This window comes from Cryptomeria japonica, chromosome 9 (assembly GCF_030272615.1).
Source record: "Cryptomeria japonica chromosome 9, Sugi_1.0, whole genome shotgun sequence".
In the NCBI taxonomy this organism is placed as follows: Eukaryota; Viridiplantae; Streptophyta; class Pinopsida; order Cupressales; family Cupressaceae; genus Cryptomeria; species Cryptomeria japonica.
Window position 1 is genome coordinate 23,589,644 of NC_081413.1, and position 25,386 is coordinate 23,615,029.

At 35.6% G+C, this 25,386-nt stretch overlaps 1 protein-coding gene across 4 annotated transcripts in view; it reads right to left on the reverse strand.

The window, feature by feature from the left end:
• LOC131053083 (protein PHOSPHATE STARVATION RESPONSE 3) overlaps positions 1–25,386 on the reverse strand; it is a 101,500-nt gene that overhangs the window by 66,504 nt on the left and 9,610 nt on the right. For all 4 annotated transcript variants that reach the window (XM_057987686.1, XM_057987685.2, XM_057987688.2 and 1 more), the window contains 3 exons: positions 12,664–12,740; positions 12,509–12,548; positions 12,347–12,404 (listed from right to left, as the gene is read on the reverse strand). In XM_057987686.1, the coding sequence (XP_057843669.1) occupies positions 12,347–12,404; positions 12,509–12,548; positions 12,664–12,740 (175 nt within the window). The remainder of the gene's footprint in view (positions 1–12,346; positions 12,405–12,508; positions 12,549–12,663; positions 12,741–25,386) is intronic.

Sequence of the window (25,386 nt, forward strand, 5' to 3'; positions counted from 1 at the left end):
ATAACTGATATTTTTATATATAAATCCAAACCAAAAGCGCATGTGTGTGCACACACAGAGTAAATGAAATTGTATACCATGAATATTAAAGTATTATTGTAATATTTAGTATATAATGGTAAATTTAGTCTTTAGGATAGACTTTAGTTATATTCTTTATTCTTTCACTTTATTAGTTTGGTCTTATCCTATTAGTTGCCACTCTAATCCTATTTGGATAAAGCGTTTTGAATCCTTATTTAAGAAGACTTTCGCTCCAAGTTTAATATCAAATATCTTGATAATCATTCTGTGTTATATTTTTTTCATGATAATGAATTTTGAAAGATGGATTTATTTTATTAATTTTGAATTTATGAGATCGCTGGTTACAATGCATACCACATAGTGCATTACTTCATAGTTTGACTTCAAGTTTGAACTTAAAAATTAATTACAAACTATAAAATACTCACAAAAAAATTCTGTTGAACTTGCAATTTTCTGGATCAGACTCTACTATAACAAAAATATAAAATACACGCACCCAAATTTATTTTTGGGTTCATTTTTTAATTGTTTTCAACTAGCAAAGTTGTAGATTCACAAAACGACCTAAGAGAAGAAGGGTTTGGAATGCTGAGAGGAGTGTTTGGAAAACATATTTGAAGATTCACTCGAGTTTAGAGTGGATATGAAAAAGGCATGTGTCCTTTCTTTTTTGAAATGACACATGCTAAAAACCAAGGTGTTATGCTACTCAATTTTTTCCTTTTTTCTCAGTTCATAACCCTCAATATAGTGTTTCATTTTATTTAATCCTATAAATGTTTACCTTTTCATTTTTTTTCTATAACCCTAATTGACTTTTCCTATTTTAAAATCAGCAATGGCAGGTTCAACATATGGTAGCAACAGGAAACTACCACAGTGTTTGGCTGCCTATACGTGATGTGCAGTTGTGTCCTAATCAGTGTTCCACGAGCATTGGGGATGAGGGGACGGGTTTCCGGGACGGGGGTACCAAGTGTTAAATTTAATGATCAGATTAAGAGACAGTAAGTTAAAAAACAAATTCTCAGAATTTACCCTGGGAAAACCTTCCTCTTGAAGGTGAAAAACCCAGCAACGAAGTTCTTTTATATATATTGATAGACAAGATGTTGTTACAATGAATCTGCTTTACTCTTTGAAGCTATATGATGATATAGATTCTCCTAGACTGCTGTATACAAATCACAGTGCAGTATTAATGCCAATAGATGATCTATCTAGATCAATCTGATTTCAATATCAATTTAAATGTCTTAAGGATGAGAGCACACTGCAGCACAAGGAGTCGATCTGAAGGAGAAGAACACGAACTGCTGAAGAATTATATCGAAACTGCTGAAGGATGATAATCCGATCTGATGAAAAATATCTATCTTTCAAATCACCTTAGAAGTCAGAAGTGAACCGAACCTTATACCCGTATTAAGTGATCATCCAAGCAACGCAATTATTCCAATAGTCCTCTTCTTGTAAACCATCACGTCTCTTTGTCTATATTAGAAATCGGATATAATATAATGGGAACATCTTCTAAGGTGGCGGAATATATATATATATATATATATATATATATATATATATATATATATATATATATATATATATATATATATATATATATATATATTAGTTATCTTTAAACAAACCATTTCATTAAATAAGAAAATCGGAAATGTATAAAAGTCAAACATTAAATGTGTAAGGCCAAAAGGCCCTTCACACATTTGATGGCAAAGTCGGGTTTTGTAGGATCCGACTGACGCTATCCATCAACGCCAAGGGCCTAAGTTTGGGGACGGCGGGGTGGTGGTGCTGATATAGTTATACATATACATATAGTACTTGAAAAACTAGTTTTGAAAAGATGTATGACAGTATAATGGTATAAGAATTACATTTCAAATGAAATTATAGGAAATTTGACATACTAAATCTAAATACCAAGATTTCTTCAATGCTAATTGCTAATTGCTAAATAAAATTTGACAAATGAAATTGTCAAATTGGAGATTTCTATTATATCAAAAACCATTGCAAAGTCTATAATAATAAAGATGATTACATGATTCATCATTACAATGAGTAGCCAAATACAAATACTAATAGCAATAGCATTACAAAAGAGACTAGAGTCAAAGACAAAATGACAAAACTCAAAATGTAGCTAATGGAGGCCTCTGATCATCTGCGAATTCCTCCTCAGTGGAACTATTGGACTTGTGAAGATCAAGATCCCTCAAGCTCACACCAACTAGCCCTGCATCTAAAGTGGTAGGATCATCCTCATCAATCTGTGAAGGCTCCTCTGGCTCTACATCCCATTGTGCCGCTGGACTCTCCTTGTACACAAGTGTCTTGCGGTCCATGAGACACAAAGCACTGTGTATAGCCACAAGATTCTCTGCTCTCTTAGAGGTAAGTTTGTTCCTCTTAAGAGAGTGGATGAAGCTATACGCAGACAGATGGCTAGAGTGGTGGTCAAAGATTTTGGGCCATGACAATTCCACCACAAAAGTGGGTCCTTTGTGCCATAGTTTCTATATCCATCTTTGCCGCATGTAAATAACCTCTAAGAGTGGCAAATCTTCCCCACTCAGTGCGAATTGTGTCGGCATCTCTGGAATCAAACATCTTCTCTACGCACCTAAAGAAACCCGCCTTCACCTCATCATCCTGAATCGATGTCACTCTACCCGGTCTAGCCTTGCACCACTTAGGATTCAAGGCAAAGGCAGCCATATGCAAGGGAGTGTTCAACTTGTCCCATCTACATTGAATGATAGGCCAGATTTGCTCATTGTAGAATGCTAGAGAGGGGTCCTTCACTCGCACAACAACCCTCATCTGGTCAAGCATAGAGTCAATGCACTCATACACCTCTCCAAGGTTAGGTGCATCCCCATCCCCATATTTGATCACCTGGAATACTAGAGAAATGATGGAGACAATGTATTTCGTATTAGTCCAAAACACATCACTCTTCACTATCTCCTTCACCCTTCTCCCCTACTCTGTCTTGGCCTCAACCCACCTATTCCACTCATTAGTCATAACCATGAGTTGCAATGCCTCTTGCAACTCAATCATTCTCTCCAAGAGAACGAAATAGGATACATATCTGGTCTCAACTGGTTTCAAGAACTCCTTCGCGAAGGTCCTGAAGAGTGCATGTAAAGTGTGGTGATTGCAAATAAACATCTGCACATCTCTCTCACATCGGTGACCACTCCTCTAATCCAATCAATCTTCCCCATGTCCTTGAGTGCATTGTTCATGGCATACACACAACATGGGGTTCACCAAATGTGTCTATAGGCTGCCTCAATGAGTCTCCCTACTGCTCTACACACATGGGCTGCATTTGTCACTACTTGGACCACATTTTGTGGCCCAACCTCCTCAATAGCCTCCCTGAAGAACTGAAACTGGAAATCAGCATCTTTACGATGCCATGTACAATCAACTGCTCTAAGGAAGTATGGGCCCTCTGCACATGTGACCATGATGTTGATGAGTGGACGATGGCTAATATCCGTCCACCCATCCATAACTATGTTGCACCCCGCAGCCACCCAACATGCCTTCATCTTCTCCATCAAAATATTGATCTTGGAATAGCATTTATCCAAGATCGAGGTCCTCATTTTCGTCTCCTCTGGTGGCACATAAGATGGTCCTCCCTTCGCCACCTTAGCCATCATCTCCCTATAATAAGGAGACCGTGTAACATGAAATGGAATGCCAATGGCAAAGAAGAACTTGCCAATGGATTCATCTATCTCATCTCTTAGCTGCACATTAAACATATCAACAATGGGGTTACTTTGTGGTGTCTACAACCTACGTTTCCCTGCCCTAGCGGCACTAGAAGTGTAAGTGGATGCAGATCCAAACATCATTCCTCCCATCTGCGAAGCATGAGAAGCATGTGGCAGATTCTAGCTATGTTGAAGGGCTGCCCTAGCAGACAAAGTAGTAGGCATCAAAATATTTGCGTCATCTGGAACCCCCCAAAGCCTGTTAAACTCAATTTTGTACTGTATATTTTTAGCTTCCTCCAAAAACTTACAATGTCTCACACCTTTTCCTCTCCAAAAAAGAAAGTGTGCATTCACCCTACTAATGCTACCAGACCATTCAGCGTCACAAATGTTGCACTTCCACTTCTTTGTTCCCCCACTTGAATGTGATGTGCCTTGTATTGATATACTTGAAGCAAACTGTTTGAGAGGAGACTTAGGATCAAAAGGACCCCTAGCATACGGTGCCAACAACTCTGAAGGGCAACCTGTACTAGCTGGTGCACTCGCCATAGAACTAGATTGGGCTCCAGGATCAGCCCCATGGTCACCCCCCTCATTTTCAGGTTCAAATTTTGAATCATTCTCACTATGAGAATGGATTTCCATCTCATCCTCACTCATGCCTTGGGAGCTCATTGTGAAATTGACACTGCATTTCTCAAAATAAAAATAAAAATAAAAAAATTTGATGTTGAATCTTGAGGGCAAAATGATGAATGATTCATTCATCATTTTTCCCTCAAGATTCAACATCAAATCTCATTTTGAGATGAATAGGAAAAAAAAAATTTAAAGCTAAACAAGCAAAGAACCAAAAATGACATTGAAAATCAGAAAATAAAACCAAAAAAACAAGAAAAACCCTACCTTGTGCTTGAAAAATCTCTCCATAATGCAATAGAATCTTCTTCCTCCTCTTCTTCTTGCTTCTTCTCGCTTCTATCACACTTGCAATCACTTTTCTCACCCCTTCAATCAATCTTCTACAAGTTTTTCCTCCTCTTCAGCTTGCTGGAAAAAAAATCAGTCTTTCAAAATAAGAGTGAAATCAACCAAAAACATGGTTTTGTGTTGTTTTGGGGAAAAGGGTGGGGCCCACGTCCAATTAGGTTACCCCTTAACCCCCATAAAAGTCACTTTTTAAAAAAAATTTAATTTTAAACACTGCATTTATGTGGGGGTGACGGGAGATGTCTGGGCGTCTCCCCATCCCTCAAGAGATGTCTGCACGTCTCTCAAGAGACGGGGAGACACCCAGACGTCTCCCCGTCTCCGACGGCGTTTGGGTGGCGGTGGCTGGATGTCGCGTCCCTGTCTTCAAGACACGGCCAAAAGGGGGGGGGGGGGGGGGGACGTGTCCCCGTGGAACACTGGTCCTAATGTGTCCAATGAGATCAAGATAAAAATGGATGCCCTACTTACCAGTTTTGATGAGGAAAACGAAAAGAGGACAAGATAAGAAATGGCAGCAGCAATGAATCCCAATCCTAATCCATCTAATGATTATTTTATTGGCCCATGCATTTATCATCCGCTTTCTTCTACTACTTGAAATGATACTTTGTTGTATATTAATTACAAAGGAGATGAAGGCTCCTTATATAGAGATTACAAGAAGGTTTTTCCATAACAGAAACAATCAAGAATAGAAACACGAACCACATAAAGAAAACTTTCTAAAACTAACTAAAAACGAAAGACATAAAAGGAAGTTTCTAAATGACCAAGATGACCATTATAGAAAATATTGCAATATTATTTTAATACCCTCCCTTAACGATCATTCTACTAACTACCCTATAGAAGATGTGACATAATTTGTAGGTCATTGGCCACGTATGCATAGAAGGGTGCCCCTTCTCAGAACGCTTTGCAACATGAGCCCGCTACTGAGACCCTCCCTAGTTCTACAAAAATTTTGGATATGACCAGGTTTACCACAATCCTTCCAACATGATTTTGGGTAGCAAAGCCATCCCTCCCTTTATCCAGAGACACTGAGATTAGCTGCTCAAATACTTCACAGGTTTGAAAGAACATGATTTTGCCAAAAATCGTCAAAAGAAGCAACACTCACGATTTTGTAAAAAACCCATCAAACCCTAGGTACAACCCAAAAACAAGATGCAAGAAACCACAATTTTGTGGAAAAAATTGTCAAACCCTTGATGTAATGTTGAAATCACATACGATTTTGTGAAAATATCGGCAAAAAACTTTCATTTTGTAAAAAAATGATAAAACCCCATGACCACAAATTTTTTTTTAAAAATCATGCAAAACCCCTCCATGATTTTTTTTGGAAAAGCAGAAATTAGAAAACCTAGAAAATGATTTTTTGTGGAAAAAAATCAGAAAACCCTCTGGCAGAGAAAAAGAACACACGAACAGAAAGACAGCCAAAAACCCTTCAGGAAATGCCTTCAAAATCTTCAATAAAACTATCAAATTTTTTTCAAAAATCCCTTCTGAAAATTTCTTACAAAAAATTTAGGAAAAAACCACACTTTTATTTAAAAATTCATCAAAACTTCTGAAAAACAATTTAGGTAACAACACCACCACAATTTTTCATAAAAAAATTGTAAAAACTTCTGAAAATAAATTCCAGGTAACCACATTTTTAAAAAAATAACATCAAGAGATCTTTCCCCACTCTGATAACATGAAATGATAATTCGTTGTATATTAATTACAAAGGAGACAAAGGCTCCTTAGGTAGATATTACAAGAGATCTTTCCATAACAGAAACAATCAAGAATAGAAACATGAAAGACAGAAAGGAAACTTCCTAAAACTAACTAAAGACGAGATATAAAAGCAAGTTTCTAAAAACTAACTAAATGACCAAGATGACAATTATAGAATTATTACAATATTATTTTAATACTAATAATACTCATGAGAGTCTAGCTGTCTTCCTTCACCAGATTTATTTATTCCTTGCAGTATTCCAAGGGCACAACATTCACTTTAAGGTACTACTAAGACTCGTGAGAGTTTTTGTAGATGAGAATCGGTATAAAAAGATCTTGGTTAATGATCAGAATAATGCTCCTTTAAGGTCATAATTATTGATGCATCTTAAGTCCCAAATTTCAACAGTAAAACAATGATTTTCTTGATATTCTGCAGGCTGTATACTCTTTCAGGAGGAAAAAACATGTTTACATGTGCAATGCAATGCACCATCAAAGAAGGGATTTATAGCTTGCTACAATGTCCAATATAATTGGTGCCATCAAGCCTCTATATAGCCTTCAACAGGTCAAAGTCAGAAACAAGGACCACCAAAGTGTATGCTTGATAAAATATCACAGAGAAAATATAAAATATTTGAACTGTATTCTATTGAACAAGTTGTTTAATTACACCCAAATTGTACAGAATTAAGCAGAAAATTTTTACTACTCAGGATTGCTTCATGATGTGTCCTGGAGAAACCAAGCAAGAATAATGTAATTGTTAGGAATTAATCTTTACTTGGTAAAGTTAATTTCCTTTAATTTGTCAATAACTTAATTGTAGGAATATTCCTAAAGGATCTCTACAAGTTTTTTGTCTTATTTGAGTTCTCACAACTCATTTAATTTATTCCAAATATGTGGAATATTAGTTTTCCCTCCTTATGAGGATTGTGACACTTTGCATGCACATAGGATGATAGATGGCATCCTTAGACTTGGGAGTTACATTTGCAACTCCTCTCTCACCTCTATATATTTGAGGTGCCTCTCTCTTTTCTTCAATGGAAGCATTTCTATGCTAAGCTCATTCTCTCTCTCTCATTGTATTTTCTTAGGCTTTATGCCATCTTCATAATCATGGGGGGTTTTTCTTTGCTATTTCCCCCTTACAAATCTCGTGTCTCCTCCTTGGATTATGGTGTGCTTGCTCTTGATTTTAGCTTCTTATTTTTATGGTAATATTCTACCCTCAAACAATTGCTCATTGATTAGTTCTTTCTTGGTACTTCATGTTATTTTCCTTTCATGGTATCAGAGCAGTTTTCTACTAATCATTTATTGAGCTTGTATTGTTGAAGGATTACCATCATCTATTGGAGCACTCTCTTAGAGGAAAGAGGAGAAGAGTTTTAGCTTAGATTTTCTTTCATCAATTTTTTTTCTTACTTGTGCAAGTTTTGATTTCAGTTTTAATTTTTTTTCAAACTTGCAGTTTTATCCTCTTTTTTAATTTTAGTTTAAAGTTTATTTTCGTTTTGGAAGGCTTGCTTGCCACCAAAGCTCTGTTTCTAACCTCTTAACCTATATTCTTTAGTTTATTTTTCGTTAACAAAAGGCTTGCCACCAAAACTGTTTCATCATTAAATTGAATCTCGACTTTGTTTGCAGGATCTAACTTTTTTCTCGCTTACAGCTATTCTAGTTTTCTTTTTTGTATTCATATTTGGTAAAGTTGAAGTTTTTGTTATCTCTATGCATGTTTATTGTCATCTAGCATTAATCTCTTCTAATCTCTGTGTTTATATTTGGTGTAGTTTGCGTGGGTTTTCATTCTTAATCTGTTTTGCGTATAGGCTTTGTCTCTCCTTATCATATTCAATATAACAAGTTTGTATTCAGATCATTGAGTTTCTCTGAAGTCATAACTTATTTGTAGTTTATAATGCATTTGCACTAAGCATAACGCCTCTGTGGATTCTGCATTTTGTTTACCTTGCATGGTCTTTCTAGCATCTCTGTGCCTTCTTTGTTCCATTCTCTATAATTATTCCTGCAGTTTTTTTAAGACTGTTTTGTTTGCCTTACGTGGTCTTTGTCTCTGTAACACTCCCTGACCATTCCTGTATAACGTCTCTGCAAGCATTATTCTCCCCAAATTTTATCACTTTATTCTCTCCCTGCCCTCACATCTTTGTCTTGTCATATTGTCTTGTCATTCTATAACGACTTCTTTAACATAACGTTTATGTCTGTATCTTTACAATTTACATCTTTGTTTCTACTTGTAACGCATTTATTTATTTCTCTGTAACGCATTCATATTTAGTTCCCAGCTCTATCTTTTTGTTACGTTTTTCCACAGTTTTCTAAAAAAAAAATTAATACATTGGATACAAGTTACATACATTAGAATAAAGTTTTATAAGTGGATTACTATTTGTAACGTATCTTCTCAAATTGAGGCATCTTCATGTTGTTTGTAGCGTACTTCAAGTGTTTTTTCAAACCTCTTCTTTCTACAGTTGTGATATCCTTCAGTTCATCTCATACGTTTCTTACAATTCATTCAAGTTTACAAAGGTTAAATCCTTCACGGATAAAGTTTAATAGGTTTATATTTAAAAAGGTTTTAAATCCTCCACGTATTATGCTTGTACTAAGTCAATTTTCCATGAAGTTACAATTTATAAGCTTATTAATAAAGTTCTAATATATATAAAAACACTAAAAAGTTTAAAAGTTTAAAAAAAGTTTATGATTTTTTTTAATACTAAAGTTTTTTAATATATACAGTGTTTTAATAAAGTTTTTTTAATGTAAATAGTTTTATGTTATTATTATTAAAGATTTAAATTTTATTTTTTTAAGTTTATTTGAATAAAATTAAAGTTTTTAAAAATGTTCATTTTAAAAACAAATAATAATTTGTTATTTTTAAAAGTTATTATTGCATTTTTAATCAAAGCCATTTTTTACCCCTCTTTTAATCAAAGGAGGTATTTTTCTTCCAATGCAAATAAAATTGAATTGGTAAGCTTTGTCAAGATTATAAAATTGATTTGTATAAACATTTTGTTACATGTTTGATCCAAAGCATATAAAATCATTGCTAATGGTCAATTATAATTTGTTCAAGTATTATGAGTTTACTCACAATTTTGCCTAATTAGTTTTATTATTGATTTCAAGGATTAGCATGTAGTGCTATCAATTTTGCCTTGTTGCAAAATTTCTAATATGGTATTATACCATCTATTTGTATGCACTTAGATGCATGTTTGGTAAGATGTGTAGGTAGCCCTTTCTATAAAGTTAACCATGGAGGGCACTTTAGTTGCACCTCTTTCATTGTAACCTTTTTGGGACTCGTGGAGAATATCTCCATCCAAATTATGGTATGCACTTACATTTATTGATGATTTTGAACTTGGATCTCTTGGATCATGTTCTTGAAATTACTATGCTGAATTTTTTATATTTGTTGAAAGGCAATATGTAATGTACCCTACCTAATCTATTTAAATATACTAAAATTGATAGATATTCTTCAATAAGTTATTAAAAAGTGCTTATCTATTTTCACTCATTAGCTGATTAATTTCATTATTCATAGTTCTTAATATAGATATCAAACCTTGCTACGAAGGGTTTACATATGTTACCAAAGCGCTTAGAGACCAACTACAATAGGTTCCCTCAAAGTTTACAAATCCAAGCCCTTACCTATCTTGGGTCTATACCCTCAAGGCTTATGGGTCGCTGATCCCCACCCTATCTTGGGACTTAACCTATTGCTTGGATTTAGACTGCCCCCTCTTTGGAACATCTCATTCCCATCTTCTTAAATACAAAAAGCAATAACATGATTTAGATTATAAGTATATATATTTCTTATGTATTATGAATATATATATGAAATTAAGTGACTGTCATACATATTGCAGTCCATATGAGTATCTCTTAAATCTGTATAAGAACATTATTGGGCTTCATATATTAAGCATACTTATTAAAAACGTCCCCATGCATACCACTAAGAACAAGGATGTTACTGCCTGTAAATTAATAACAGTTTTGATCTGATCTGATCCATGATGATCTTACTAGATGTTTTTGATTCCTTTCCTTTATATCTCTCAATGAAAGGGAGAGGTCACACCTCTTCATCATGTATGCCCTTTGGCAAGAGACACACCCTTTCACCATTAGCACCCTTTGAAAGAGTGCAACTCTTCATCATTTCTGCCCTTTGAAAGGGACACAACCTCTCATAATCAAATCTGCACTTATTATTTAAATCAGATCTATCTGCACTTCTCATTTCCAAATTATCCCCCCTCTCAAATGAGGTTCTCTTCTCCCTTTTATATCTCATAAGAGGTTCTCTTCTCCCTTTTATATCTCATTGTTGAGGGAGTCGCAACTTTTCCTTTCATTTCTTTTGACTTTTCATTAACTTAATTAATTTTTCATTAATTGTATTTAATTATATTATTTTATATTTTAATTTAATTTTCAATATTTTAATTTTATTATTATCATTTATTATTTTATTTTATTTCAAAGTGGGGACATTACACAATATGATTTTAAACTCATAATTCTTAGAATTAATTATAATAAGGCATATCTCAATAATGCTTTCAATGGTTGTTTAAAATAATTTTGGTGTTGATCATGAGCTATCCATTCCCTATAAACCTCATCACATTGGTGTAATGGAAAGGAAGCATTTGGTTTAGTTTATCGATTCATCTCTAAACCTCTTCAATCCCATTTTGAGTGACAAAGAGAATTCTAAATTTTGTTAAATGGTACTCTTCATGTTGGTTTATTTTATTATGCAAATTGTGAATTTATTTTAAAATGACATTTTAATTAAAATCTAGAGGGAGATCTACTTGTGGATATTGTTTTCTTGTTGTATTAGGTGCTATCTCATAGTATAGTGAACATCATCAATCTACTTCTCTTGGTTCTACAAAAGTTGGAATAAAGGTTGTAACAATATTCAAAGAAGCTTGATGGCTAACAAGATTACCTCAAGACTTGGGGCTACCTCATTACTCTTTGACAATATTCCATTACAGATCAAATTGAAGACAAGCAAATTTCTATTTTGTATTGTAAAGATGAAGATAAAAGATACAGATATTTATTTCAGATCACTTTGTAAATAGAAGTTCCAATTTCATTGTAAAATTCTTGGTTTGCAACCCATTGAAGGTTTTGATGTAAACTCCCCAAGCAAAGCTTAAGGGGGGGTGTTAGGAATTAATCTTTACTTGGTAAAGTTAGTTTCCTTTTAGTTGTTACTTGTAGGAATATTCCTAAGGGATCTCTACAAGCCTTTTGTCTTATTTGAGTTCTCACAACTCATTTAATTTATTCCAAATATGTGGAATATTAGTTTTTCCTCCTTATGAGGATTGTAACACTTTGCACACACATAGGATGATAGATGGCATCCTTAGACTTGGGAGTTACATTTGCAACTCCTCTCTCACCTCTATATATTTGAGGTGCCTCTCTCTTTTCTTCAATGGAAGCATTTCTACGCTAAGCTCATTCTCTCTCTCTCATTGTATTTTCTTAGGCTTTATGCCATCTTCATAATCATGGGGTTTTTTTCTTTGCTTTTTCCCCTTACAAATCTTGTGTCTCCTTCTTGGATTAAGTTGTGCTTGCTCTTGATTTTGCTTCTCATTTTTATGGTAATATTCTACCTTCAAACAATTGCTCATTGATTAGTTCTTTCTTGGTACTTCATGTTATTTTCCTTTCAAATTCTTTAAAGCTTATAAAAGTATGGATTAACTTACGATGTAGCTTCCAGTTTTGAAACTAGCTCACTGCCCTTTTTCTTATCAGATTTTCCACCTGTAATGTGAAGTCAAGAAAAATATAAGGATCACTAAAACAGTCAACAAAAACAGTTTATTTGACCTACAGATTTTAAATTTTAGAGCATGAACACTGTTTACCTTCTACTGACTCTGGAATGTACTTTGCTAGTCGATATTTCTGAAGATCACATATATCGTCAGATAAACAAAAATTTCTAAACATGCAAATATATACACAGAGACATAAAGCCATTGTACACTATGAAAGACATCAAAAAATGAATTGCATGAACCTGTAAATGGCTTTTCACGTGATAGATAGTAAGCCCTTGGACACCCATAACCTTAAGAACTCCCTTAGGCGTAGCCCCTACAAAAAGCAATACCTGAATATCAGAGGTGAGATTACACATTGATAAAAGCTCGCTAAAAAATAAATCTCCTGATGAAGTCCACAAAAATGTGCAAGTTATTAGTGTGGTTTGTCTACCAGATATTCATTCCAAAGATAATTTGTGTTTGAACAATCAAGCAGTCAGTACTGACAAGAGAAAACAAATCATAAACATAATAAACATAAGCTTGTTAACTGAATATATTGTTATATCTTGAAATGGCAGACAAAACAACAAGATTTAATGTACAAAACAAGAGATACAGGTTTCCACAAGATTGGTAAGATGTAAATGATTTCCTGATCTTTACAATGTTGGAATAAAATCCTATTTATTATTCCTTATAATGTTGGGAATAAAATGCTATATTCACAAGTATACTTAAATCCAAAATGAAAAACCTAATCAATTGAGATAAACTGTCCCACCTACAGAACTCAGAAGAGTGGGAAAGCATGAGAACTCACTTCTTCATCTTCTCCCAAAATCCCTTTACTTTCTAAAAAGAATGCAGTAAGACAAGTAAATATCAACAAGTTCTTAACACCATATTTACCAAACAAAACCAGATCTCATCCAGATCCTATTCGATCTGTAACTTTTATACATACCAGAACAGTCTGACCCTATCCGGATGTTTATTATTATCTTTTCTTTTCTATAGTTCAAAATTCTATTTCTCTGCAAGCTTACATTCAAGCCAACCTCATCCATTTAACCCAGAAATTAAAGTTACAAATATATTTGATTTATAAGCTATTTCACTCTCTGAACTGAAATTTTCTTAAATATTTGTGAATTTTCCATTTCAGAGTTGTCTCCACCTATACAGATGATAGTTCCTGAACTTGGTATATAAGCTCAAAACTTTGTTGCTCACCAAGCTAAAGATGATAACATAGGGAAAATGCCTCCTTCGGTCAAGCTGTCACTGATGTGTGTCCACATTTCTATGGAACATGCAGACTACCTCCTTTGGAACCATCTAATCAACTTTGATTTGGTTCCAAGTTATTCATTCTTAATGTGCAATCCTACTATCTCAATTAAGAGTGCAAAGATGGAGAAGCAGTTACATAAGATTCTTGAACAAAATTAGATTTGTCCAGGAAATTCTCTATATGATCACAACAACTTTAATTGCATGTAAAAAAGAACAAAATGAATGGAGATTGTCGAGACTTGCATATTATAGAGCATTTAAATAGAAAACGATAATAAATAGCTACCCACTTCTTGGATTGATAATCTCATACAGAAGTATTAAGATGTCAAATATTTCTGTAAAACTGATCCATCTTCAAGATACCATCAGGTCCGTGTACAACATTAAAATGTTTGCAAATAAAACATTGTCCTTATGAGTTGCTAGTTATGCCTTTTATTCTTAACAATGCTCCAACAACAACCATGAGAATACTAAATGATATGTTTGCAAAAGTTTATGGTAGCATATACCTCAATGACATATTATCTAATATTGGCAAGTATGAGGACCATGTCAAACATCCTTTCACCCACAAACTAATGGTCAAACTGAGGTAGTTAACTTGTTGGTTCATGCTCATTGGATCTTTCACAACCAAAATAAGCAATGGAACACTTATCTTAATGTATTATGCCATAGTCACGATAGCGCTATCCATGTTTCTATAGTATACCTTTCATTTGAGGTTTTTAAATGGGTCTTTTGCTCCCTAGAAGAATCCAACAGCTGTTGTCACTACTTCAATCATCTCATCCCCAAAAGGAGCCAGATAAGACTTATTTCTTTTGTCTAAAATTTATCTAAAGCCCATGCACAGGTTCACGATACATTGTTGAAGACTCAATCTAATTACAAAATGCTCCACATTTTCAGATTTGCAACAAGTTCAGCTCTACTTAGAAATACACTAGCAGTATTTTTCCTTTGAAAAATATCACAAACTCAAACCCATTTGGCAAGGACCTTACATCTTTTTGCTACAGCATGGAGAAAATACTTTAAAAATAGATCTTCTTTCTTGGCTTGGTATACAAAGTTGTCATTGCACATCAACTTCAGCGTATAAGCCACTACATATTGAAGAAGAAACTGTCAGATAGAATTCTAGATTTCAATCTACTTTGGATGATTGCATTCTTCTTGATGTCTATGACTCTATACCAACATATTAGGGAAAACTCCACTAAGTTGTTCACAAAGGCTCATTGGCAATTGCCAAATCAAATTAAGTGGATGTCCTGATCAGGAATTATGCAACATTTTCTACATCTATTGATTCTTGATAGATCATGAAAGTCAATTATATTCAGCTAACTAAGCTAAATATCTCAGTTCGCTAGTTAAATTGATTGAATATGCAACTTGAAGACTCTCTTAGTACCCATCTAGCATAGTTCAGCAGAGGCATATTTAGCAGAAGGCACAGCATATGAATCCAATGTAGGAATTTCAGGAGCAATCTTGTAACATCCCTATTATGATTTTAAGTACTCATTTGATATCTCTGGATGTTGTCCAAAGAAATAATAGAACTATTGATAGCTACAACACTTTAAACAACAGGAAATAAGACCCCAATTTATTTGCTCATCCATACAAGTGAAAATAAAATTAAACTTCTGAATATTAAAGGATAACACCAATGTTATATGAAACACAGCTACAACATGTGCAAGATTCCCTTATATAATATTCAAGTTAGATATTTTACACATTATTCACAGTATCAGTAGTTTAGTTTTATGCTGTGGTACCAGTCCGCTTGGTGGAGGTCCCAGGTTTGGGTCCATTCCAGCTTGGGTCTGGGTTTGCATCTGGTCTTCCTGCAGGGCCGTCCAAGGTACCTTTATGGCCTGCAGCTCCATCCTGAGTGAACCTAGGGCAACTTTGGAGGGTACCCACACCCAACCAGCAAATTTTACAGGAAATATAGTCAAGTGCCAGTTAGGGAATATAGCAGGTAATATATGATGTTACAGGATAAAATCAATGCTGAGGAAGGCGACAAATTTATAAAGTATTGCAGTGTTGGGATGGTCTTTTTTTGGATGTGAAAGGAATGGTAGATGGACTCGGTATTCTATGGAACCCTAATTCCATAAAGGCATGTCTTGTTGACATAAACAAAAGGTGGATGATTTGTAATATGAAATGTAAGATCACAAACCTTGAATTCCCTTTAATCAATGTATATAGACCCATCCAAACAAAGGAAAAAGCTAAGCTATGGGAAGAACTAAGAATCAAATATGCAAATTTGAGATGGAAAAATATATAATTGGAGGTGACTTCAATGTGATCCTAGATCTAATAGAGAAAAGTGGAGGCCTAAATAGAATTAATAGAACCATTTTAGACTTCCAGAGGTTCGTGAATGAAATCGAATGGATAGACAATGTCCCCAAGAATGGTTGCTACACTTGGACCAATAGAAGGATTAGTTTTACAAACATATCGGAAAGGTTGGATCGGTTTTTGGTGGGACTGTTGTCATTTTATGACACCCTTGGTCCATCAGTGAGAACCGATCAGAGATATGTTCTATGGACCACCGCTGCCTCAGTTGATCAAGGAGAAAACAATGGAATCATAAAGTATGAAGTGTTGTCTTGCCGGACCCTCCAGGTTCCCAAGTCTTCCCAACTTCGGTGACCCAGGTCCCCAAAGTTTTCCAAGCTTCTTTCCGGCTGGCAACACTTCCGGATGGCGTGATCGACACTCAAGGCTTTAAATGCTTCTTTCCGTCTGGCAACACTTCCGGATGGCGTGATCGACACTCAAGGCTTTCAATGCTCCAACAGCTTTTGTGACTTATGCACCTTATTTTGTGGAGCCACAGGGGTGCATTTAATGTTTTTGGCAGGATTTCCATCAAGAGAGGTACAGGGCCATGCTTGTTGTGATGAGTTATGTCATGTCTACATGCTCTGACTTTGGAAGGTCAGTCAATCCACCCTTCTCAGGGTTGCCTTTTCAGGGTATGGCTAGGTTGCTTGCATGTACAGAAGTCAAGTGCATGCACTTCCCTACACTCCCAGACTGACATACGGGGGTCATGATCACTATTGTAACCAATTTTCTATATAAAGGTTGTTAAGCCTCATTGTAAAGGGTTCTCTCCTTGCTGGCTTGAGCTATTCTATGCTCTCTCACTTCTCTTGTATTATTCTGTATTTTGCAACTGTAAGTTGGCCATTGGCCTTATAATTAATTGAAATCACCATTCTTGCCTTCTTTCAACTTATGTGTGTTGTGTATGTTTTCTTACCTTCATCATAGGTGTATGTTTTGTGGCTCTTCTCTCATTTATGTTGTGTTAACTTATTTCTGAGTGTGACTTGTGGGAAACCTTCTCCCCTCTTGGCATTCAGCGAATTCTAACCTCCATACATGCATTGGGGTCACTCATATAGCTGAAGTTTGTGCATCTCCTAGGTTTTTCAATTGATTTTTCGTGTCATTTCGAGTAGGGAGAGGAACAATCTCTTCTTGGTGCATCACCTCCTTTTATTTCAAGCAATTCTCTCTTCCCTTTACCTCTGCAAGTTGTTAGGATAGGCTTAGGAGTAAGTTTTGAAGTGCTGAGTTGGTTCAACACCTGCACCTGGATTGAGAAGGAAGTCAGCCTTCTTCGGGGATTCGACCCCTTGCGCAAGGTCCCACACTTTGGGGTTGTTTCCATGTTTCACAAGGTTGCTAAGTTGATAGCTCAGCAAGGGTCCGAGCTTTTGTGATAACAAGGACCATATTAGATAACAGAAGATCATCTATTTTCTTCCTTGATACTCCCAATTTCCTTATCTAATCACTTGCCTGTGCAACTTGACCTTGGAAAGATCTCAAAGGAAGGGCATGACAACCTGACATCTCTAGAAGTATCAATAAGAAGGTTGAATTTATTAGCAAATGCGACAAGGATATACAATTGGTATGGCCCACTCTTAATCCACCTACAACTTGTAATATCACAAAATCAAATGTTAAAGCGGATGCCAAATGGATGCCACTGAAGAAAGGTAGATACAAACTTAATTTTGATAATGCCACCAGAGGGAATCCTGGAACGGCCGGAATCAGGTGTATCATTAGGGATTTCGTGAGCAACTATGATGGATATTGTATGGGTCCATTGGGGTGGCCACAAACAATGAGGCCGAATTAGAGGCTCTGGCCAAAGGCCTCCAATTATGTAAAGATAAAGGATACACAGAGGTGGATTTTGAAGGTGATTCGATGCTTACTATAAACAGAGTCATGGAAGGCAATATGGCTAATTGGAAGTTGATGCAGACAGTGACTAGGATAAAAGAAATCATGAGTGATTTCCACGACCATAGTTTTGCACATATCTTCAAAGAAGCAAATCAAGCGATGGATCACATCACCAACATGGGTATTGACTCAAACTGTAGGGAAAGCATCTCCAATGAGATCTGTACATGGCCTGATCTCGAGGGAATCATCACAATAGACAAAGAGATGCTAGAGAACCAAAAGCGGATGGGAGTGGGATACTCGATATCCTAAGATATGATCCCATCTTGGTCTAGTGCCATATCTTCAGGACTAAGATTGGATCCAAAAAATGCAGGAAGGTATGCTCTACGTACCTACAAACACACAAGAATAGTGTATGAAATGTGTTCATCCCTTCATGGAGGAACTTTTGAGGGAGATGGAATCTGCCAACCTTCCCCATGTGAACAACTGAATTAACAAAGGATGGGATTGACTAATCAGTGTGACCCATCGAACCAGAGAGTGAATGACACGATGGATTCCTTGAAAGAGGTTCCTTATAGTACAGATTTGGAAGATCTATCCTCAAAATGCTAAAAAGTAAAGGCATGCGAACACATTTATATAGAGTGAATGACACGATGGATTCCTTGAAAGAGGTTCCTTATAATACAGATTTGGAAAATCTATCCTCAAAATGCTAAAAAGTAAAGGCATGTGAACACATTTATATATGGGAACACATAGCCTAGAAACTCAGACTAGATTGGAGAAGTATGGCAAGCCAATTTGATGTGGGATGTCTCTGCAGAACGAAGACTTTGGACCAACAAATGTGGGAGGCTATTCAAATGCAGCAATGTAGGCATAAAAAATGCAGACAAGTCAATGATTGAAACCAGTCTTGGAGGTGAAAATCATTTTCACGATGGGCATTTATACAACTACTTCTTCACACCGATTGTTCAGACCTTGGGTCGCAGGTGGAAGGATTCCAAATCAGAAACAAAATTGTTGTTGAATATAATTGGCCAAAGGTTGCAGACGCTATCTTCAACGTTGACGAGAGCAACATTTCTGGATGCCTGGCAGCATTTTTCATATGGAGGGCGGATGAATCTAAGGAAGAGGCAATGCAAGTCACTAACACAGCATGGCATGCTTTCCAGAACAACATCCAAAAGGAGGATTTTGCAAGACTTATCAGTATAATGGGACATAAATGTTTCCAGAAAATACCAGAAAAAGGGTCATGAACCTAGGAATAGGGATGGCTTTCTTCATCTCCCATAAAATCATGGTACATATCCTTAAGGGATAGGTCTGGGTTTCTTAGTTTTACAGATGTAGGCAAGAAGTTAGGATTTTACCTCAATGATGAGGTCTCAAAGATGTAATATTTTCTTTCAAGCTTAATACAGGGAGCTACCCCAACTTGGTAATGCTTAATACAGGGAGCTACCCCAACTTGGTAATGCTTACTTAAAAAAATAAAAATAAATGACCATTAAATATAACATTAATTACTTTAATATTTATTATTTATGCACTATAAAGTATGCTTTGTGCAATACAATGTACTTAGAGATATAAATATAAACCAAACAATCCTATTTTCTACAATTCATGGGTTTAACTCCCTATTTTATTTGCTCTATATATCTCTATGTGATGGAAATGCCATTAAAAAATTTTAAATATTGTTTTTTTGTTTTATTTCCTTTTTTACTTTTTTTTTTATCCTATTTTTTCCCATTTTCTTAAATTTTTTCAAAAAATATAATACTTTTGGTTTGCCGATTACTTCCCCAAACGATTTTTGCTGCTTGTGCCAATGGCACTATTTGTGGTATTCATTTACTAGCACCTACATCATCTAATATGTATAGAGATGATGGAATTTTTGAAGAGCAATATGATGAATTTTTATCAAAGATGGCTGATTGTTGACACTTGACATTATTATTTTTTTAACTTTAATTATATCATGATATTTGAGTTTGACAAATATTCGACTATTCATATGGGTGTTTTTAATTATATAAAATAAGATGCTCTATGGTGTAGTTTTGAATTTGATTACAATTGCAAATATGTATATATTTCTGGTTTTTATATGCTTCTGTATGGATGGGCCCAAATTGGACCCAACCCCGTAAAAATAATTGACCAAACTCTCAAACTCAAAACCAAACCCAAATCAGTACTAGGACTAATAACTTAGGTTTTATGTGAGAGAATTGCAACAATAGGTTCCACACTTACAATTAACCTAAAACACTGGGTCTTAACTGACAATTCTTAGACAATGGATAATATAGTTCCCTAAGGATGGCAACACCCTACAAATGGACATAATTACAGCTGCAACTTCAATGTATGGTGCAATCAGCGCCCTAGTAATTCAACAACAAGCTTACAATCAACTATTCGTGCAATCTATCTACTAGGGTTTGTCGGTGAACTGTATCTCTAGTATTACAACCCTCCTTGTTGCCTCCATGATGTTGTGGATTTTGCTAGTATTTGCTCTCAGAGGCCCTAAACATTGTTGTGACTCTTTCTACCCAAAATGAAGAGTAATAGGTTGTATAAAACAATCAATCTTAAGTGAACAGCAAGCAGAAATTCAGCAATAAATCTCTTCTAAACTGTGCCAAATGACGGTCAACCACATATTATGTTCCCAGCTTGATGCTATGATCAGATTTAAGGCATCTCCTCAATGGTGCAATCTGCCCCAAATATCCTGTAATCAGCTCTTAATCACCCTTCATAGATGGTAACCTTCCTTGTATGGTAGTGCTCAAATCTAGCTTCTATGTTGGTATTCTAATTCAGCCTCTAAAAATCAGAAAATACTAGAAATCTCTAGCGGCTAGGGATTTTGGACTTGATATTGAAATTTGGCAGTGAACTTCTTCCTTAAGATGGCCCCTCAGATCTATCCCAAGTAATTGATGAGCTAGTAAGATCACTCTCCCAAACCACTGGTAAATATTTGTTTGCATAAATTTTGCCAAAAATCCTGAAACTCAATATATAAACCTCCCAATATGCCTTGGTGATGAAAAGATGATTTAACTTGCAAAAAACATTGTAGCGACACTATAGCAATTGAAAAATGTCTTTGAATCCTTCACAAATCAGCACAAATTGTGATTCTCAGATGGAATCACCCTACATTGGAAGCAAGGGTTTCATCCTTGATTCCAAATGTGGAATCTACAAGGGTTTTTGTCCTCTCAAACCCCGAACAAACCAAGGGTTTTCATCTTTGGATGCCCTAGATTGAACAAAACTGCTCAAATCCAAAAATTGGATGCAAAAAAAAACTCCCATAATAATCAAAATGAGGACAGGCACCTCCTTGATAAACTTTTTGAATTGGCCCTTCGGTCCTAAATTTCCCTAAAAGTATTTTAAAATACTGTTAATATTCTTGTTTTATTTTATATTTATTTCAAATATTTAAAAATACATCTATTTAATGCTAGTGTTTAAAAAACACTTTTTATTTAAATATTATAATATTACTAAGTTGCCCTTAAATTAGAGATTATCAAGCCCAACTTAAATAATATTATTAATATATCTTAACCCAAAAAAAGGGGCCATGACAGATCTATACACCCATGAACTAGAAGAGCAACAGGAAAAGTGCACAACTGGATTGTTCTGTTGCAGCCAAAAATGTCTTTGTTAACAGATTTCCTATAGCTGAAACCATGATGCGTAGAACCTAGCTTCATGAAAAGTTCATCCAAGGCCAAAACCATCGAAATGCAAGCAAGGGAAATGGAACATTTTGATGTCTCTCTTTTCCAAGTCCTATGTCATTTGGGACATCCATACAAAGGATGTTGTGATTTTGTGTATGTGTACACCCCTTGTCAATCTTCCAATTTTTGGATGAATGATTATATAAATGTAGAATATGAATGTTCAGTAGAGAAGCCCTAAGAGCACCACTGATATGATGTTGGTGTTCTTGGACACCTTAAGAAGGCAAATTGGATTGTAAAGTTGCAAGAGATGGTACCAAGAGAAAGCATAGCCTTACTCTGTTAGAATTTTCCCACAGTAGCTTTCTCCATCATATCCCTTGTCCTATGCAGTTATCATTGTGTGTTTCAGTTCACGTTTGTTTCCCTTCATGTTTACAACAACCTACACTTAATTTCAGCATTTCAGTAAGCACATTTCTAAGGGAACTTACTGTTTTCAAAAGAAAACACTAAGAGGACAACAGACATAGTGCATTTAAATGAATTCATATACGATAAGCTTCGTGTTGGTGAATAAGCTATGGAATATTTATGCTAACTATGGATCATCTATAGCACAAATTTGGGAAAATTAAGGATTAGGTGAGCACATAAATTTGGCGTAGAAGTTGGTCAAAACAAGTGAAATAGAAGGTAAGTTTTATTAAGGCTATATACATGGAAGAAGGCTTACGACTAATCCACCAAAGACATGTTATCTTCTTCAACTGTGAGTGTAAGTTCTGTTTATGTTTCCAATGGTGTCAGTGTTTTTCTCAATATGCTGACAGTAAAACAATTTCTAAAATAGTTTTACAACAATTTTTTCCTCTCCTAATCTATTGGACCGTTCAGTCCATGAAATCTTCCCAAGAAGGCAAAGGGGAATGAACTCTTTAGTCTCAAGATAGTTATTATATTTCTTAAAAAGGGATGTATACATGTTTAGCTTCGGGATTGGTACCTCAAGCATTCCTATGCTTAGCCCACTGTCAATCATAGCCAAGATTGTAGTGGCAATGCTACCTTAACAAAGTCAATTAATCTCCTCATTTAGAACCAATGTTGAGTTGGAACCAATCCCCACCTTACAAGAAGCGAAAACAAATTATTCTTCAGAGATTGCTTCAGTCTGTATGACAGATTTTATGACTTTGATATACAGACTGAATTGCAGCTCAAGCATGCTTCTACCATGGATATTCCTCCTATTGCATCTATTATCTTTGAATTAATAATTAAGTGGGAAGGTCAGGTCAACTTTGGGGGAAGCTAGGTAGCATTGTTGATACTTTATTGTCATTGTGTTTAACCCACATACTTAAAGTGAGAATCATTCTATGTTAGATTACAAATTTAGAAATAGAAACATTGGGTATTGTTGATGTGTTTTTTATGCACATGCAAACACAGAATAAAATACCTAAAGGTAACTTATCCTCTCTTGAATAAAGCCTCCGAATGCTGAAGATGTCGCGAAAAGGTTCAATCGGGATGACTTCAAGGTTCTTGTATGTAGGGTCTCTACGTGTGGATAAGCTCTCTGTTGTATGATGTGATTTTGCTGGAATCACAAGGGGACTTACACTTGATGATTGAACGTCTGATTTGCTTTGAATGCTGCTGGAACACAGGATTTTACTAGCTTTGATTTGAAAAAAGGAAAAAAGATGAGGGTGAGGAAAGAATCTAATCCTAATACTAAGGAATGTAGGAGAAATGATTGATCTTTGATGAAATTCTAACTAGGTCTTGTTTCGACATCCCAGGACCATCTCCACAAGGTTAGTGCGATCTTCGAAGGAAAGCTTTATGATGTTCAAATCATCACTGCAGGCATAGACACCATCAGGCTGATGCATTTCAATGAAGAAGCGACAATTGAAGTTAAGCTTAAGCTGAATGATTCCAGTTGACTACACAAGGCAAGTCTGCAATCAACAAACTGCTAGTAGTATGGATATACAAATTCCACCATCAATCAAGCACATTTCTTCCACTCATCTAATAACATGAAATCAAATATGAGAAGTATAGAGACCATGCAAATTGTCGAATCGACCTATAAATTTCACCATTTCTTCAATGAAGTTACAAGTCTTTTACAACAACATCTTGGCAACAATCTTTGCCTTCTCTCTCTACTCTAATCTAATTGCTATTCTATCAACTGACTAATTCACTATTCTAACTATTCTCTAATTGCTTCCAACTGCCTTAACAAATGAAGAGTCGGGGCTTATATAGTGCCCACAATACAATTCGATGGCTAAGATCAATTTGAGATCAATGGCCAAGATTCAATAATGAAAACCCTAATTAGGGTTTGTTACAACCATTACATAACATTTAATGCTTGACCAATGATAAAATTACATCCCTAGGACTCATGTCTTCTCTGGAAAATTCAACCAATGGATAGCTGGGGTAGGTACATCGAAGTTTGTGCCACCTTCCATGAGTTAGGTACATTGAATCTGGACATGCTGAGGTGGACCACACTGACTGGAGAAGTGATGACTAGGATGCCACCTCGTCTAACACTTGTAACTTGGTAGATATTCAACTTGATGTTGTTGAGAAGCTAGCTTTAATTAATTCATCTGGAACTATCTGCTTCTTCAACGAACCCTTGCTCTAACTTCTTTGTCTTTGACGTGTAGGATGATGATGTACCTCGCCTTGGAATGCTGGATTGGAAGAGGTTATTCCTGATGAGGCGTAACCAAAGAAGGTCGTCCTTGTCGATGCTAGACTGGAGGAGGTCGCCCTTATCCTTGCTTGATCTTCTTTGATGATACTGAGCTGGAGGAGATCATCTTTGTCCTGGACTGGATCTTCTTTGATGAGAGCCTGCCGACTTATAGATCCTCTGGGCTTGGGAGTCGCCATTTGATACCTACACAACATTTCAAAAGTAGTAATATATCTTGAAGTCTAGAAATTAAACTTAGAAGGAAGATTTAAGATTTTAATTAGGAAACTTCATGATAAATCTTGAGTTATCATTTCCTAATTAACCCTGCAATACTTAGATTTTCCAAAACAAATGTGCAAAAATCAAACCTTGAACAAGAGTGTTAAGATGATTTTGCCATACCTCCTCTTGAGTATTAAACTCTAAGAAATGATGTAAAAATAGATGAATTTTGCTAGGCAAAGTGTAGATCAAAGCTCTCCCTTGGATAAAATGCGCCTCCTTTAGCTTGGAAAAGAACTCCACCTTCCACTAGCTTCTTCAAGATCTGGAAATTCGCCTTCAAATGTCTTCAAAAAATCTGGAAATTATCCTCCAAACTAGCAAGAAATACGCCTCTCCAATAGCCTTCAAGATGAATTTCGCCCTCCTTAGTCTCCACACTTAGTAGAAATTCGCTCCACTCCAGCTAGATTTCACACCTTCAATTAGCTCTCCAAATTCGCACTTGAAAGGATGATTGAATGATTTGAATTGTGAAAAAACACCTCCAATATATAGAGCGCTCACCCCTTTGCTCCCTCTAGGCCGACTTGGCAAAAAGAGGTTAAAAATAAATAATTTCCCAAAAAAAGGGGGGCCGACTTGGCAAAATAAGTGAAAATAAGGCCTTGTGCGCTCCACATTTAATTTTAATTTAATAAAAATTA